Source organism: Sitophilus oryzae, unplaced genomic scaffold (genome assembly GCF_002938485.1).
Source record: "Sitophilus oryzae breed Bouriz unplaced genomic scaffold, Soryzae_2.0 scaffold_535_pilon_pilon, whole genome shotgun sequence".
Taxonomy (NCBI): Eukaryota; Metazoa; Arthropoda; class Insecta; order Coleoptera; family Curculionidae; genus Sitophilus; species Sitophilus oryzae.
Genome location: NW_022147124.1, coordinates 1,210,781 through 1,229,819, shown reverse-complemented (window position 1 = coordinate 1,229,819; position 19,039 = coordinate 1,210,781). Strand labels below are relative to the sequence as shown.

Genomic DNA, 19,039 nt, shown 5'->3' with positions numbered 1-19,039 from the left:
ATGACCTCTAAATAAATTTATTTCGATGTCATTAGTAAATATAGCAATACGAAACATTAGACCAGTGTTTACAAGATCAAATTCGAATTTCAAAATATAATTCATTTACGGCGTAGAAAGCCTTAAGCATTAACTCTTAAGTAATCTCTGGAATAAAAATAAGATAAAAATTCTTAATGCTAATACTTGTTGGATTAGTAGTAAGTTATAATGTAATGACATACAAAATATGTGATATTGCCTGGAGTAGGCAATGCTTTTTTGCCTACATTACGAGTATATGCACGCCACTGAAATAAAGTTATGATTGTCATGGTATAGAACCCCGAGATGTTAACAAAAACACCGGACGTAAACCCTGAACGGAAATATGGCAATATCTATTCGATCTAAACCTCCATTTTCCTCCGCCTTCGTATTTTCCCCCCACTCCCCTACTTCGCCACAGCTTCGACAAAGAAAATATAAAATAACTTTTCCGATTTTTTCGCAATCGTTTTCGGCAGCGTCTTCGACGAAAGCGTCTAGCCATTCCCGTAACGTTCCAACGACCCCATTTACAGGCATTTTCCTCCTTACATTGGCGTTTCCCGTTCACGTTCCACTGAACTCGAATTGTTTGACCTATCATAGTCTCACTCTCCACTGTTTCCTGTATCTCTTACCCCCGATTCGATTATTTATATGAATGTTATGGTCCGGACTCGCCCATAAACATTTATGTTACTATTCGTTTTCGTTTTTTTCGTTGTTACGGTTTAGTGTCGTAAGATTTTTTAAAACATTGTGAGATTAATGTAACAAGCATTTTAGTTTGTGGTAAAGGTGGTAAATAGTATCTACCTGTGATTTTTTACAGTGAAATGAAAGTAGCAGTACACCAGCTGTCAACAATTTAAAAATTCGAGAGCGACCCGAACAGTAGGGTTAGAAATCAAAAGTTCTCTATGGATACAACTGATTACCGCAAGCTGTTGCTATTAGGATATTCTATTAGTTTTAATTGTGTTTTTAGACGTTGTGAATCGTAAACTGAAATGTATAAGTGTAATTGAAACCACTAATTTATTCCACTAATTGCGAGATTCCAAATGAAGCTTAATTTCGAAAATAAAGCAAGTTAACGAGTTTTTGCTTTTCATTTAGTGGGAAAATATCTTTTTCTCTTTAATTACACACTTGGATCTTAATAGTAGGTAAGGTTTTCCATATTTAATACGGTAATATCACAGATTATACAGATTATAAACTTAGTTTTTTCTTTGTTGTTTTCGTGGTTCCAATTTTCGGAATCGGGCACTAGTTAGGTTACTAGTTTGCGCACATAGGACGCCCACCACTCTAAAATTGTGCACAGCGCCAGACCGGCACAGTTGTTAGAGAGATATCGGAAATCCGAATAGCGTCATACAGTATTTACGCGTACCTTATCATGGTTACGATATGCGCGAGTCAATTTTTAACGCAACACCCGCTAATAACGTTATCGCCTGACGTAATTTGCTGATCAATTACACCAAGCGCTATTTCTAAATAACGTTTAAAAATTGCTTAAATGGGCATGTGCGGGTATTTGACAACCGGGCCGACCGGCGAGATCTTTTATTTTAGGTTATGTTTGAATTGTTTTGAATTATTACTTTAGTTTTATTAGGTAATTTGATATTTAAGTAGCTGGGATTAGTTTTAATTAAATAAATATGGCCCAAAATATGGATTCCACCTCTTCCAATATTACCTATAAAGAGGCTTAGGTTTACAGCAGATGACGACTTAGCCCTTCTAAGAGAATTTGTTGCTTGTTGCCCTAAACCCACTGGCCAACGTTGAACAGTAAAGCACTAGAAATAAGCACTTTAGCCCTTTAGTTTTAAAATACCTAGTAAACAAAACAATTTCAAAGTTTTAAATTCAAAGTTAGGTTAAGTTTAAAAAGCGGACGCGACGCGAACAGAATTCTTTCCGATCCGATAACTATAAATGAAGAGAGTTAATACCACCTCACGTAAAGGAAATAACACCTTACCTTATTAACATCCATGCACGCTATTCGGTTTAGCGATATCTCTCTATTACGCTGTTTATTGTTATTTTACGCGAGTTTATTTTTCCGCACAGGAAATTTTACTCGTTTGCACATCGGCCTAAAAAACAATTTTCGTGCCACGAATTAGGGACAAGATTTTTATCTGTATACTTATAGGATACCTAATCTGTGGTAGTATAAACTTCACCTACAACGTCTTGTTACAAGGACTTTTGATTTTGACTGGTTTACTTATTTTTTTTTGTTTCAACTAACAAAACCGAGCAAATTTATCAACGGCCATCCGACCCCCGGCCCCGGCAACGACGAGGGTAAAATTTCACGCATGCGTGCACTCGCTCATCGATATAATATAGTGCGACACGCACTGCGTGCCGATACTCACGACGACGTTCCGCTGTCGTCGCAGCCGGGGGATGTTCAGACAAATGAATAATAAAATGGCGGCCGCGCGCCTCCAAAGCCCCGCCGTCATTGGACCGTCGCTTTTACTACAATAGGGCGGGAGATAGAGCGAGATTGTGCACCAGTTTATTACCATCAAGTAAATTGGGCGCCAGGTGATGGGCCCACGTTACTACAATCCAGCCCATTGTGCTTTGCGGTTTTATTTGGGGTCTGGCAGGACGGGATGATAATGGGAAAGAGGGTAACGGGTGGCATAGCTACTCATTTTTTTCCTTGTCTCTCTCTATCGCCACCGTTTTTGATTTATGCATAACAATAAAACGGAATATGCAAATTAGCTACTGCGTCGAAGGTATTGGGAGTGTGGAAAAAAGAGGATCGGGATCAGGGACGTGGAAAATCGATCCCTTGATATGCAGATACATTGATTTGTTAACGGCAGTTGTTACTAAAGTTGAGAATTACACGATTATCTAGGCCATATTCTAGTGTAGAGGTTATTCATTCATCTTATTCAATCATTCAACTAATATAAGATTTGTCAGAATTCATGGGACACGAATTAGATTTTAACAACGCAAAAATTATAATGAAAGAATCTATAGCCTCTAAACAAAAAATAAAAGAGGCTCTTTTAATACCTACAAAATAAATGAATGCATTCCTTAGGCATCTGTAGATGTTAGTAATGTATGACTATAGCTTCTTTGATTTTAATAAACATAACAAAAATTAAAAACAAACAAAAATAATCATATACAGAATGGTTGAGGTTTTTTGATTTTACCCCATTAAGTACAAAATAATTTAAGGCATGATCAAGGTGTCATGTCGCATTTTTTTTTTAAAATCAGTTTTATTCGGTATTTCAACATCCCTTTGACAGATCTATCCTCCAATAGGCTCTAAATATAATAAATATAAATATAAATACCATAATGAATATCGTATGTGATAAAGGTGCCATTTCACATATACCATCAATAATTTTTAGACGTTTTTTGTCGATTTACTCGAAACTTTAAAAAAGCGACCTTTGTCCACTCATGTCTTCAATAATTGTTATCGAAGTTTATAAAAGTAAAGTAAAGATCTGAAGTTAACGTCTCCTTTTTGCTGCCAGTGCAAATCTGGACGGGGCCTACTTTGTTTACGCGGAATCCGAACCGCGGTCCTCGGCCATATCATGGTCAATGGCCTACCGACTTGGCAAGTGTCTGAATCGACTCTAGTCACGAGATATCCGATCTCATCCGGCCTCGAACCGGCGTGAATGAGCAGTGTGTGTCAATAGATTTTACACTTTTGCCCTTTTTTGTAAAACAGCACGATACAGAGTTTCGAACCGGTCACCCGTCCATCCACTAGTATCGCCTTACGTCGCTTAACTTCGGTGTTCTAATGGGAACCGGTATTTCGACGTAGCTGGGCCGTGGCCTTCTGAAGTTTATCTTGAAATATTGTAATTTTAACAGAACGTCAACGGTTTTTAATATAGATGTGCCTGTTGAGAAAAAAACTAGAGTGTTTGGTTTTGGATATTTTAAATAGTTTTTCATTCGTTCTTTGTATTTTTTTTTGCTTCCGACAACGGGAGGAGATATACCGTCTGAACCGAAAAACATTTTTTTGTCCGTTACACAAATTTAAGTAATAAGCATAAAAAATAGGAATATTGTATATATTGTTCATATCATTGTGAAAAATCTATTGTCTAAAATAGTTACCTTATCTATTTTATAAACTTTTTTTAAATAAAACATCCTATAAGTACCAGGTGTTTGTCAATAGTGGCTCAGCCATATAACTTTTTTATTTTTTTCAGACAAACAAACGAGATTTGGTATGTTAGTATATGACATAAATTAGGATTGATTGACATATTCAATTGTTTTCTGCCACTTCCTATTTCACCGGAAATTACTTTACTCACTTAGTATTTTTTACTTCATTTGATAGAATATGATAAGGCATATTACATGTCAACTTTTGACATTTTCAATTAAAAAAATAGCATTTTAAATTTCAATTTAGAGTGCCATGACTGTAAATGTTACGTCAATTTGACTCGAAATACCAAGTACCGTAAGATCGAAAAAAACGGCATCTATATAGTTTGAAAATGACGATCGATGATATTCCCCATACAATTTTACATATAAAATGACAGCGATCTTCATTCCATAGCCATAGTGACGTCGTCTTTTACGACCGTATGGTATTTGATACCAAATTATTTGTAAAAACTTGCTTTTTCATCTAATCATCTAATCCGACATCATATAAGTGGCCAGGACAAGACACAAAAAACATTAGACGACTAAATATATTTTTCCAAGGCTCCTTGATGATAAAAGTTAGTGTTTTTAATACATCCACGGCAGTCTAGACTGAAATTTATATTACCATTTTTTTTAAAACGAGAATGTGTCATTTTCAGTCGAATAAAGTAAAAAAACACCGAAGGTACCATTTAAAAATCAAAAGTTGTAGTCATTTCCGGTGAATCAGAAAGTGACCGAAAGCAATTGAATATGTCAATCAATCTTGATTTATGTCATATACTAACGTACCAAATCTCGTATTTCTATCTGAAAAAATAAAAAGTTTTAGGGGTGAGCCACTTTTAAGACGCACCCGGTATATCACTAATACTAATATATCAGCACCATAGACTTAAAATAAAATATAGACTACACTATTTACATCTCAACGCGGTCAAACACGTTTATTTATCTGAAAAAATAAAAAAGTTACAGGGGGCGAGTCACTTTTAAGAAACACCCGGTATATTAAAAGTGTATTGGAGAGAATATTTTACAAATATATCATATGAGCTTTCTTTATATCAATTTTATCAAAATTCGATAAAATATTACACAAATGTTAGTATGTCTATTAGTTTTTTAGGTAACTCTAATACACTTCTAATATACAGTGTGTCCCATTAAAAAATATATACCTACTTTATACCAATATCTCTGACATTTTACATCGTATAAAATTTTTGCTAATAATAACTAATAAAACTTGATTAAAAATTCTATAATTTTCATTTTAATGAATGTTCTACTGCCACCAAAATTATAAATGTTTTAGTAAGTTTAAAATAGGACAAAATAAGACGAAAGCATTGCACTGTATTTTACTTAATGCACTAATTATATAATGAAACAAATAAATGTACGAAAATAGTAACTTACATCTAAAAGATTAAAATAATAGACTTTTATATTAAACTTTGTTTCCAAATTAATACAAAATCCTCCTCAACAAAACCATTTCTCCTCCTACTTATTTTATAATGTACCAGCTTATTCTATTAAAAGAGCAAGGAAAAAAAAGAAGAAAAAAATAGGAGAAAGGCCTACAAAAGCGCCGGCAAAATATGCTTTAATAAAATTGTTGTTGTTCGGCAAAAACGGTGGAAATGTTTGCAAACAAAAAGCGAAATAAGGCTTACAAGGTAAATCGCAGCCTCGCAAAAATCCTTGGGGGGTCCCCGACCCGTAACCATGACAACGCGATGGGGGCGGCGGCAGAAGGGAGGCTTTAAGGGCAGGAAAAGGGCGCGAGAGCAACGGAATGTGCGGGAATGGAACGAAGGATTATAAAAATAGGCAGGGATTAAGGGAGAATTGTGAATTTTTATGTTTATGTGTGGCAAAATTGGACAGTTTTTATTTTTTTATTTTATTAGAACACGATTCCAGCAGTTCGAAGGATTTTAACATTTAACAAAAAATGAATAGATACATTTTTATCTTTGAACACATTTTTGTCTTTTATACCCATACCTTAACCAAACCATAGTTATTGATGTCGAAATGAAATAAAAAATAGTAAATACGAGTAGGTAAATGGAAAACTTATCTAGTAGGTAAGTCAGCTTTAAACTGAGGCAACCTTAATTAGACACCCCGTTATAGTGAAAAAATAGATGTAGAAAAAACCATAAATACTCCTACTACATATTTTAACAATTATTTTTATTGTGCAAAACTGTCAGAAATCTTCCCCCATATATGACTATACTACACTTGTGGTGCTTTTTGGATGGAGTGGGAGAACCACATGTTTGCTGGTATTGTAGTGGCAGGACGCCTTCCGAAAAAATATGTTAGTTATTCTTTATGGTGGTTTTGTTGTGTTGTTTTGATGATTCAAATGGAAAATGACATCATCTTTTGAACGGAAGAATTAATGCTACTACTAGAGACTCTATACGAGAAAATATACTTACTATATTGGAGAGCTCGGAAAATTTGCCTGAAGGTAAACTAATTTAAATATACATAGGAGAATACCTACATCCTACATACTATATTTAGTTAAATATTTATAGTATTTATTAAATCAGTATTTTTTTTCTCTGGCTATTTTAGATAGTAAATTAGCATTGCAAATTGCTGTTTTAGGCCGCCACACACTGGCGTGGATGTGTGAACTACATGTGTGCGAATATGCTCTTTGCCACAGAACAGCATGATTTGTGTCAAACATACAGTTTGATTATGAACGATGTCTGATGAAGACGATTTTCTATATTTATCAGTAGCGTATGCATGCATTATTAAAAAAAAGAGAAGCAAATTTAAAAAGCATCATCAAACAGGTACCCAATGGGTAAAGGAATGGCTTTTAAAGCTCAGTTGCTTGATCGTCAGTGTTGCTGCCTGATATTCGAGGAACTGATTGATCTTTGCAAAATAAGAGTAAATCGTAATACCATAGGTGCGTAACGTATATTTCATCTGTTCCTGCTCCTGAACATTTTGATTCTTCGATTTTTTTAATTTGTCTTCCGAAACTTCCACGAATACTATTTATTTTAGCCTTAACGCTTTTTTTGTTGAGGTTGGTTCGACCTCTAGTAGTTTTTTCAGTAATGTTCATACGCTGCATTTTTTTTGTTCTGTTCATATATTCTTTACATTTAGATTTCCACAAACACTGGGAACTTTTATAAAGTTCAATAAGCTCCCTAATAAAATCTTTTAAATAGCTTCTTAAATCAGACATTTGGAAGGAAATAGCACGATTGATACAAATCTTAAAAATTTGGGCGAGACACTGGATCTAAAATAAACTAAGAATGATAAGAGTTACAATTATTATTAGATCAAATGTAAAACTTCATTTAAACAATATCATAAATGTATAAAATGAAATATAGTGATATATTAAATTAAACATAAAAGTAAAATCCCTCCAAGAACAAGGTTAATTTTATTTAATATCTTAAAATATTTACAACAAAAATACTCCTATTGAAATTCTATTAATGTTATCGTTAAATAATGTATTGGAAACCAATGAATTCCTATAGTTGAGACAGTGATAGTTTATATTCCGTAAGCAATAACATGATTCATTTCGATCCAAACACTGTTATAGTCTAGGAATGGGGAAAGTAGTGTACCTTTGGCATAATGATATGATCTTTGTAGATACGTTAGTGTTTTATCTGTGCAGACTTTATCGATAGTTACTGAATTAGAGACTTTATCAAACTTGCTTGTACTTACGCTAGGAATGTTATCGTTGTTGCACACTCCTTCACTCAGCAACCGGTCCCTTATCTCCCACGCAAATATCGACGGGCACTCCCTCTTGAAATCGGCAATCTTGTTGACGACGGGTTGCGTGGCCACCCTGGGCTTCGACCCCCCTATCGCCCTAGGCTTGATCGACCCCGTCTCGTAGTACCTAGATTCATATAAACTTTGATCAGCCAAACATAAAGAATAAAATGTGCGTGGCAAATCGTTACCTCCCCAGAATCTTGGACACGCAGCCGTTGGACACCTGAAGGATGCGAGAAATGTCGCAGGGTCGGGCCCCGGAGTGGGCCAGCTCAACGATTTTCTGTCTGGTTGAGTCGGGCAGGGGGCGACCGTTCACGTACACGCCGCCCAATTGGTTGATGCCGCTGTGGCCGGCCGAGGAGCAGCCGAAGATCGTGTTCTGCCCCATGGAGTGGTGCATGAGGTCTTCTTCTGGAAACAAAGGTAGAAAGAACCGTTACTAATGATATATTTATAAACGTTCGTATGATTTTAAGAAAGAAAAATTAAGACTTTAAATGGACGTAGAGCAAAAGACTTTTATTAAGTGCTCTGTATGGTCTCTATAGGCTTGGTGCATTTCAACCGATTTTTAAAATTGCGACAGAACTGTCTGACTACGTTAATTTCACGCTGACCCGTTTACCGTTCATATTGATCGCTTTGAAATAATATTGAAGTCGTGGTTATGTCCTAATATTTAAGTATCTTGGTTTTTACTAGTGCAATTATCGAAACTATAAAACAGCCTCTACACTATGCGGAGAACTCTTCGAAACAGGTTAAGGTCGAATTTCGTCTTCCAACTTTGTCGCATTTTGGTTTATTTCCAGCTGTCTTGACCCATTTTCGTTTGTCTCAACCTACATTCGATTCTTAAAAGAGCCTGAAAACTACTCTTGAGAAGGGCGGGCGTGAGGGATTTCTTTGGCGTTTCCTGTTGCCTCGGTCAATTTTGTTTCGAGCTATTTCCAAAACGTGGCGGTATCTGTACCCGAGGCAAAGGACTTTTTTTTTCATAAGTCTCAGTGAAATAAGTAAACCTAGACGTTTCTAAAGTAGCTATTGTTACGATGCTATTTCGTTAATTACATCTCGTTTTATGTCGATATATTATATTCATAAAATTAATATTTGAACACGCGTTTATAATATGTATAGAATAGATATTTAAGAACATAACATTTCACTAAATTTGCAGGAATATAGTTACAGTAGGTATGTTTATTATTTAATTTTATTATAATGAATTAGTATAATATAAAATTGTATTATGTTATGTATATTTGTTTTACGCGGCCTTAATTGATTAACAGTAGTATTGCTTGATGAGTAATACTGGCAACATCATCAATATATCAAGCTGATTGGAAAAATTATTGATTGTCCCGATGTCAATAAGAGATATTTATATATAATAATAATATGGTTTGATGTAAATCCATTCAAAAATAAGACAACCTATAACAGTTAGTCACTGCTGTAAAACTTGGAAAATAAGCTAGTTATAATAATGGTTTTATAATTCGGAAACTCTCTATTTATTTATCTAGTAATGCTAAAACACTCTATTTTAAAGTCGATTAGAGAAAATAGCATGATTCATTGGCAAGTAATGTAAATATTTGCGATCCGGTAAAATTGTGATGTAAGAGGAGGCTTAGCTTGCCGGAGGCGAATCAGTAGTTGATAGGCCGGCAGGCTGTTGTGTTGTGTTTTGTCATAGAGCTGATATTTGGGGGTTGAAATTCTTTTGACTATAAACGTTGCAAGTACTGTAAGGCAACGGGTCGTTTGACCAGAAGAAAACCTCTTGTGGTGTGACGTCTTGCCATCGAGGTTGGTCTTGAGAGTTTGAGGTCTCCCTTGTCTTCTCGATTGACACGATGCGGCGTTGGGGTAGTGAGCTACCCCAATTAGCTTATTCAATTGGGATGCGAATCTGTTTAGCGGCAGAATTGCGTCCGGGGGAAGCCCCTATACTATTTCAGGTGACACTAGCTAGTTGTTGAAGATGATTAGCCAATATATAACCAAATGATAATTGAATTAGATGGAAAATATGAAATGGGATATATTGAATAGAATATATCAGTGGCTAGGGGGCGGAGTACCCCCGGATGAGTTACTATTTAACTATCAATTTTATCCAGATCAGTAAATGTTTGTTTTGTTATTTTCATGTACAATGAGAGAGTGCTTGCTATTGACCAACTAAATGGATATTTGAGGTGAATTTGCATTGTGAGACCCGGTTGAGTAAGCCCCAGAAATAAGCAATTTTACACTGCGTATTGCCCTGCAGTTTTACGATTTTCAGTTTTGGAAATATATTTTTTTACTATATTGTAATTAATAATGTTAGACAATGATTAAAACTAGATATTCTTGTGTAACCTTAGAGGAATAGCCAATTTAATCCTCGATTTAATCTACCATGGATAACAGTTTTCTAAATGCACTGTTCATTTTTCATATAATTTTAAAAGTGGTATTACATTACACTCCATTACAAATTAATGATATTTATTCATACTTCATGTTTATTTATTTTTCTGAAGCCACCACAACGTTTGACCTTGATAAATATAAGCCCGTGTTATAAAAATTAAAAATTAGTTCCCACGTTTCCTGAAATAGATCGAGACGCGCCGTGATTGGTTATTTGTTTTTTATTGTATATGTATATATGAGTTTACTTCTAAAAGTACTTCCAGAAATGTTTTGCGAAATATTTCACGAAATATTTCGTAAAACATTTCGGGGATAATATAGAGGCTGTTTAAAATTCTCAGATACAAAGTTTATGTGACGTAACGCTGTTTCGGGTAGTAAAAATTAAGTGGAAAGAACCCGAAATGAGCGACGCGTTGTTTTGAGACAATTTCAAATCATAATAAAACTGCCGAAAAAATGTCCAAACACCAAAAGAGAGCGTAATTGCGTGTTTTTTGGTGCAATAACTCATTTTGCAGCTTCCCAACTTTATCACACCGATTCGATAAAAAGCAAAAATAGATTCAGGCAATTCGACTAAATAAGTGTTATGCACTTATTTTATTACATAATCAAAAAATTAAATAGGCGTATACTATCAGCATCAAAAATAATTCGATCAATATTAATGGTATACTTCTTCTTAATCAACTGATGCTTAAATTCAAAATGCTAAAATCAACAGGAGAACCAATATTTGAACAATTCAAAATTTGCATACGATTTCCTATGTTTCCAACTAAGACGACCACCCGGTATATTGATCAATCGCGTTCTCAATTCGAACTTTCCCACCCCGTCCTCCTTCCGATCTGACAAGCCGAACGCTCGTCCTCTGAAGTGGCGTGGCGTCGTCACCCCCAGCTGCCCTTTACCCCCCACTAATCGCATAGTTGTAATCGCACCCTCGATTATTTTATGGATCTGCGGTCTTTAATCAAGCAGCAATTAAGTCGAGTTTTTATCGAACGATCCGGTTAAAACACGGGGCACGTCTTCTACCCCTGCCCTCCACCCCCAACCGGTTTCGCTTTCGCCCCCTTGACAAAGTTCTCGATCGCTCGCGAGTCACCACGGGCCGTTGCCAAGTCGAGGACGCTTTTTGAAAAAGACCGGGAAAATTGTTCGGTTAATTGTGTTTTGGTGGAGAAGAATCGACGGTCCGAACGCCGCGCGTAATTGTGAAGCCTTTCAGACGACGTTCGATTCGTTCATTATTTCGTTGAATGGCTTAATTGGCGCGCGATTGAAATATTCTCGGCCGGTTGTCGAAGAGTCCTTCTTTTTTATTTTCTGCTCGCTTCTTTTGAACGAAGTTTAAAGATCATAAGAGTCAATTATTTGAACAGAAGAACAATTATTAAAACAGAATCTCAGTAACGGTACAGCCTAGATCAACAAAAACCAGACTGTCCAATGAAGAAATAGATATAGCAATGCGTTCATTCAAGGAACTGCTAATGAGCTGCAGCAATAACGTGAGAATTACAATAGGTTCCTTGACAAAACATATCTGTCAAGTGCTACCTGAACAAGCTCAACTTGTATCAAGAAAGTCTTTGCTGCAGAGTTTGCAATGAAGATCCTGAAACAAACACTACGACGCTCTAGGTTGCAAATGACATTATATATTTGGGAAAGCAAGGTTAGAACTAGAGAAAGTATGCTCCCAACCTATCAAGCATCTTTCAGACGACGTTCGATTTGTTCATTATTTCAATGAATGGCTTAATTGGCACACCATTGAAATATTCTCGGTCGGTTGAGCCCTTCTTTTCTTATTTCCTGCTTCTTTATTTTGAACGAAGTTTGAAGAACATAAGTGTCAATTATTTAAATAGAAGAACAACTATTAAAACAGAAACGGCACAGCCTAAATCAAAAACTCATGAAAAAGCAGACTGCCCACTGAAGAAACAAACAGGGGTACAGATGTGTATGATATAGATTCAATTTCATCCAACAACCTAATTTTAATAAACGCATAAACTGCTAATGCTCAACCGCTTGTCATCCCTATTATATAGCTTGTAGCAACGGGACACACGGCCTTGAATGACAGCCGCGAGACGACCGTGACGCGCGAGCTGGCGAGAGGAAAAGTGATAGCGGCAGTGTTGCCACAGCTACCCCATTTAGCTCATTTGCCAGCTCATAATTAGAATTTAAAGTTAGTAACTCGCATTTTCATTGGAGGACATCATGTTGTCATATTTATTTCAAACCAAAAATAAACGAGAATATTCGTACAATTTAATAGATCACTATAAATAATGAATTGTTCGTAATTGAGCTGCAATTTCTGTATTATTAATGCGGTAAATGATGGAGATAAACAATTGTGATTGGTTAAAATTTTATTTTAGGATAAAACTTTTGTTAACAACATTCTGAGAAATCGAATAATGAATTGAATAATGTCAAGACAAGTGACATCTGTCTAAAAAAGACAGCAATTTAGAGTGACAATTGTGATTATGCAAAAAAATACTGGTTGACTAACGCTTTACATTAATTTAAAATAAATCCCCAACATGAATAAGTACTGATAAATAATAATGAAAAGAACATTTAAACAAAAACAGACCACAGACTGCACAAAACAAATTGTTGGTTGGTTAGTAGTTGTCAGAGATATAGATGTTTAAGTATTTTAGTTTAATGGCCAGAGCTATCCGGCCGGGTAATAGAATTATCGTTTTTTAATAAAAATTAAAAAAACATAAAATTATACAGCTAGAATAGTAGACGGTTTTATATTAAATCTAATTTTTTGAAATTTATAAAGAGCATTCATAAAAAAATATATCCTTCGAATCCGTCAATTTAAAAGCTGTTAGTAAGAACTTTCACTTCAAATGTGCGCAGATAGTGCACACAGCACACACATTTTTTTTTGATGAGGAATCAATGAGTACTTATTTAATATATTTGCCAGTTAATGGCATTAAAAAATTTCAAAGATTGCTATTAGAATTGGATTAAGGCAAATTAATTAAATTGCGTTTATCTCATCAAGGAGACCAAAATCGACAAAAATATTAAAAGACAACTTTTAATCAGCATTTAACGAAATTGTTTTCTCTTGTTAGTGAAACACAATTTCGCTAACAAGAGAAAAAGGTCATTGGCGTACATTCTTTTTTTTAGAAAAATATTCCAGGGTGTCGCACTTATCGTAACTTTTACCCTCAAAATTTTATTCGAATCGCTAAAAGCACTTGGAAGAATAAATCGAAAAAATTAAGACTTTAACTCCCTGCAGCAACGAAAGAAAGTAGAATCATACCTATGTTAATATGAAAAATAAATTTTATTTTTACGTGAGATATCTCCCCACGAAAGATATATTATATTGAGAGGCACATATTTTTTTGAAACACCCTGTATTTAGGCCATGATTAGCCTACAAAGTGATTTTATACAATGTGTCAGGTCCTGTCTCTAATGTGTATTTCATAATTACTCGTATAGTGGTTTAGTCTTGTTTACCCATTATTTTTGAGCCGATTTTATTATTGTCGCTTGTTTCTATCGACGAGTCAGAAGAACATTATTTAAAAAAAGCCTCATTCATTGTCACTCAACCAGAGAATTATTTAATGAGAAAACTATATTGTGCACGCTCTTTTTATCATAAATAGTTGTACTTTACAATTGACGTAACGTAAAACAATTAGCGTAAAATCAATGCGAAAAACAATGGCAAAGGGCGCTAATGGGCGAGTTTGTTTTTGGCCCGACGCGCATATAACATCGATTTCGTAATAGTATCGGCCAAATTAGTTCCGACTAGTTCGAAAATGCATGTAGGGAGTTTAAAGCGGATTCCGGGGATTTGATAAAAGCTAATATTTAGGTGCGTTATAATCCCGTAATGCATTAGAGAAAATGGTAGACCACCAGCGCGCCCTACAAAGGTTCGTTCGGCAAGGGTATTTTCGAAGAGGTTAAGTTCCTGCGCCGTATGCTACATTTACTACGCCATTAGCCTAATTTAGTTACGAGTTCATTGTAAAGTTTAACTTCAGAATTTCCATTTTGTAGTAAAATAGTGTACCATATATAATATGGAAATTTTGTATTTTCCTATTGTTCTATTATTTTTTAGTTTACTTTATTTGGTTTTTTGTATTTTCCTTTCTTTTTTTTACAATGTAAATATATTTAAAATACACTGTAAATCGAAAAAAAATGAAACGTGTGAACATAAGCGCCGTTTTCGGTCTTTCGGTAACACTTAATCAGTCATATTTTCTAAGAACTCAAAGAAATAAAAAGTAGACCTTGAAAAGAATGCTCATCATAACATTGTGAATTATGAATTACCTAACATTGTTTCACTACCTACTTTTCACTACAAAACCGGCACGAAATATCTGACAATTATGTATAGATACACACACAAAAATCTAGGGATATCATTTTATTAAAGTTAAAAATAAATGTTTTGAATAAACAACCACATATTTTAGGTCGATTCTTTCTACTTCGATTGAAACGAAGTAGTCACACTAGTTATATCTAAATTTAGGATATTTGCAGAAGTGTTTGGTGCATTTTTTGTCAAATGTATAAAAAGCACTTAGCATCAATTGTTCGAATTTAACCTGTACTGGCTATGTTTTTATGATAACTGGCCAGAATTCATTCAAATAACTCTGTTTAGTATTAAACCACATTATGGAGCGTAGACATCTTAACAGAGACGAAATGCTAAGGACCATGGGTATGCTTGAAGCTGGAATGCGCCAAATCGACGTAGCTAGAGCATTAAATACAACGCAAAGTGTAATATCGCGATTAAGTGCACGCTACCGTGAAAGTGGTGATGTTGCTGAAAGGCACACAAGGCGACATCGCATTACTACCCCTCAGCAAGATCATTTTTTACAATTAAATGCTCGACGCCGACCGACCCTTACAGCACCAGAGCTTAGTTTAATTCTCCAGGAAATACATAATGTAACTGTTAGTCCTGACACTGTTCGCAATAGATTAAGAGAGGTCAACTTAAGAAGCAGACGCCCCTGGAGAGCTCAACCCTTAACGAGAGGAAATCGAGAGGTACGATATTTGTGGGCTCAAGATCATGTTCAGTGGTCGAGTGAACAATGGACCAATGTTTTCTTCACGGAAGTCACGCTTTGGAATTCATCCGGATTCGAGACGGCTTAGGGTATGAGAGAACCGGGAAATCTTATTCGGTTGGATCATGTTCAGGAAGTGCATCCTTATCAAGGTGGAACAGTTATGGTCTGGGGAGAAGTCCAGTTAGGCCGAACAACCGATCTCGTTTTTCTTGAAAGGTTTCTAACAGGAATCACATATCGTGATTTAATTCTTGAGCCTGTCGTGTTACCATATGCCAATGATTTTGGGAGAAATTTCATTATCATGCATGACAATGCTCGGCCTCATACAGCCAGAGTGGTAAGTGAGTTTATCACTGCTCATCAATTAAACATCTTACCCTGGCCGGCACAATCTCCTGACCTCAACCCCATCGAGCACGTATGGGACGCGGTCCAAAGAAGAATTTTGAGGATGGGTATGCCTCGTGAAACTCGTAGGGATCTGGTTCGAGCCGTGAATGCAGCGTGGCAGGCTGTACCTCAAGAAGAGATCGACAACCTGACCAGGAGCATGGAGAGACAATGTAGGGCTGTAATGAACAGTAGAGGAGGCCATACCCTTTATTAAATAAAAATGGTTTTATCTTTTTATTTTAATTCGCAGTTTAGAATAAAAAAAATGTGTATATTTTTTTGAGTTCAATAAAAATCAAGGTAAATTTGAAAAATTCGATAAATTTCGTATTTTTATTTCCAATACGTTCTGTAAATTATTTGTTTATTTTAATTTTATTATATCAGAAATGCAAATAATAAAATTACTGACGATGGCTGGATAAAATTGTAATATCTCTAGACTTTTCCGGTGTGTGTAATAGTAAAAAAAAGCAAAATAAAATATACAATATGATCGAAAAAAACCGCGTCAGCAATGGCTACTAAATGAAAATCGCTGTCATTTTATATTACATTATTTATCACGTTATGGCTTCATTCAGTGGGTTCCAAACCAAACCAAACAATCATTAAACTTAACTTTTATCCAGCTCCGTCGTACTGCGCATGAGCAAATATATATATATATATATCTTATTTTATTTTATTTAGCTGTATGAACGCGCACAAATAAGAATCTCTTACTTCTTATTTTATTTTATTTTTATTTTGTTTTAGTTGGCTGTATGAACCCACCTTACCTTTTGACATTATCTTTCTGCAGTACTAAAATCTATTATTTACCTATCGTGTGATGTTATTTTACAGCTACTCCTGTTTTTAGTACCAAATATGAGTATAATAGAGATGGTATACAAACTTTACTGATGGTAACTTTATTGATGTATAAAACTCTTTGTCTGGGCTCCAGATATTAACTATAAACTGTGCACTGGGTCTACAGTTCATTTTCCCTCAATAACACGAACCAAAATGCAAAAACAATTCGCATATGTTGATAATCTTTTCAAACGCAGGTTATTTGATATAATTTGACACAAATCTATAACCTATAATTTGGCAAGACTTTGACAAGCCTCAAAAATCTTATCGTTCATCGTTACGTTAATCCAATAATATTGAAATATGATCTGTTATTTTTTAAATAAACCTTATATCTCATCCATAGTTAACTTAAAAAATATTAGAATTTTTTTTTAGTAAAATAAATAGATTGGTATGGACGTCATCTGCTTTTTTACTGTCATGGTCTGTGGAAATCTTGTGTTCCTTGTTCTGAACGAAGCTTAATGGCGAAGGTTTAATATATTATATTACTTTTATGCCTAAGGCGTTAAAATGAATGATATTTTTGTGACGTTTGAAAAAAACGCACTTTTTAATTAATGTTATTTTATTCTATTTATGTTCTCCTGTAATCCCACTATCCATTTTCCAATGTTCCATGTTTGTGTTGTTTCCAAATTACGGAAACATGCCCTTTCTCGCGCCGCGTGTTACTCGGTTAGAGATCGGCAATGTGCGCGCCCTCTCCTCCAAATTACAGTAACCTTAACATTTCATGGAGAATTTAGAACGTAGCCAGACGTGAAAGTTTGGACGGTCCGCCAGTTAAACCGGTCACGACGACAGCTTGCACCGGATTAATGGACAAGTTCAAATAACTAATCCCACTACAGATTTCTTGCATAATTTGCCGTGTTTGACTGGGCTTATTTTTACTTTGAGCTTATTATTTTTTGTAGTATATTTTTTATAGTAGCGTATTTTGAGTTTTAGTTTCTTTTTTATGGTCGTTCAATCTTGGACTATTTCCTTCAAAAAGGCAACTAATTTAGAAATTGTCCGTGTTGGAAAAACGTTGGTCCGATCAAGACCAATTCTAAATTGGAACAAATTTTCACATTTCACAAGAATATGAAGACTGTCAGGAGACTCTGACATCTCACATAATGGATGAAGAGATGCTCGTATTAGATATCCTTGAGATAATTTAGTCACTAATCATAAGCCTACTTAAGATGGTTTCTTTTGATCTGTATAGACTTCCAGTAGTGGACAGTAGTGTAAACCTTCAAAGAAAGATGCTCATTAAATCGGCGTAAATATTTATGAGAGTATAGTTTTAGGAATGTCATTAAGATATGCTTCAGACGAGCTTAGGTTAGCTAGTTCATTTCCAGCAATAGTAGCATGACTAGGAACCCAAATAAAGGCAATAGAAGAGCCAAACGAAACTACTCGAAATAGAAGATATTTAACCATTAACTGGTTGGATAGCCCTTTTATACAAGGGAGGGCTAAAAGAGAGTCTGAACAAATGAGTTAGGTCGAGAAAGGTCTAGAAAGTCAGTATATTAGAGCCTTCCTTAGTGCCCTAGAAGTTCTGCATAAAGAATGTTATTGAAATGATGAAGTTTAAATTCTCTTTTACTTTTAAATAGTTACCATGAACAAATACACAACTTCAGATAGTATCTGTGACTGAACCATCTGTATAGATTATTTGGTTTTGGGTGTAAATGTTGACTTTCGCTTATTTCAAACTGGAACAATTACAAAATATGCTAAAAAGAATTTGTGTTTTGTAAATTAAGGCGGGTTCTCACGTGTCAGTTCTATTGAAGGAGTCGGCCTGATTCAGCGAGATTGAATGAATAATGAACACGAGAAAACGTTTTGTGAAGCTGAAAGCAACTTTCAGTCAGCAAAACTGAAAGCTAGTTCGACTGTTATTCATTTTGACTGAATAATAAATCCAAATTGAAGTGTAAGAACGCATAGTTTTCCTTCAGTTTTCAATGGTTTGAGGAAATATTGTCAGAATTGATTTCTAAATTCTAATAACTCCTTTCAAAATAACGATAAAAAAACTACATACCTTTAGCTATAATAAAACCGACACGAAATATTTGTCAATCACAGATAATAATCAATAAAAAAGCAAGAGAGAAATTAAATATACAATTTGATCGAAAAATGCGGTTCAG

At 35.0% G+C, this 19,039-nt stretch overlaps 1 protein-coding gene across 1 annotated transcript in view; it reads right to left on the bottom strand.

Annotated features, from left to right (window-relative positions):
• LOC115886918 (paired box protein Pax-6) overlaps positions 1-19,039 on the bottom strand; it is a 135,229-nt gene that overhangs the window by 80,442 nt on the left and 35,748 nt on the right. Inside the window, exons 3-4 of the mRNA XM_030906245.1 lie at positions 8,229-8,454; positions 7,984-8,164 (exon numbers count right to left, since the gene is read on the bottom strand). Coding sequence (XP_030762105.1) covers positions 7,984-8,164; positions 8,229-8,454 — 407 coding nt within the window. The remainder of the gene's footprint in view (positions 1-7,983; positions 8,165-8,228; positions 8,455-19,039) is intronic.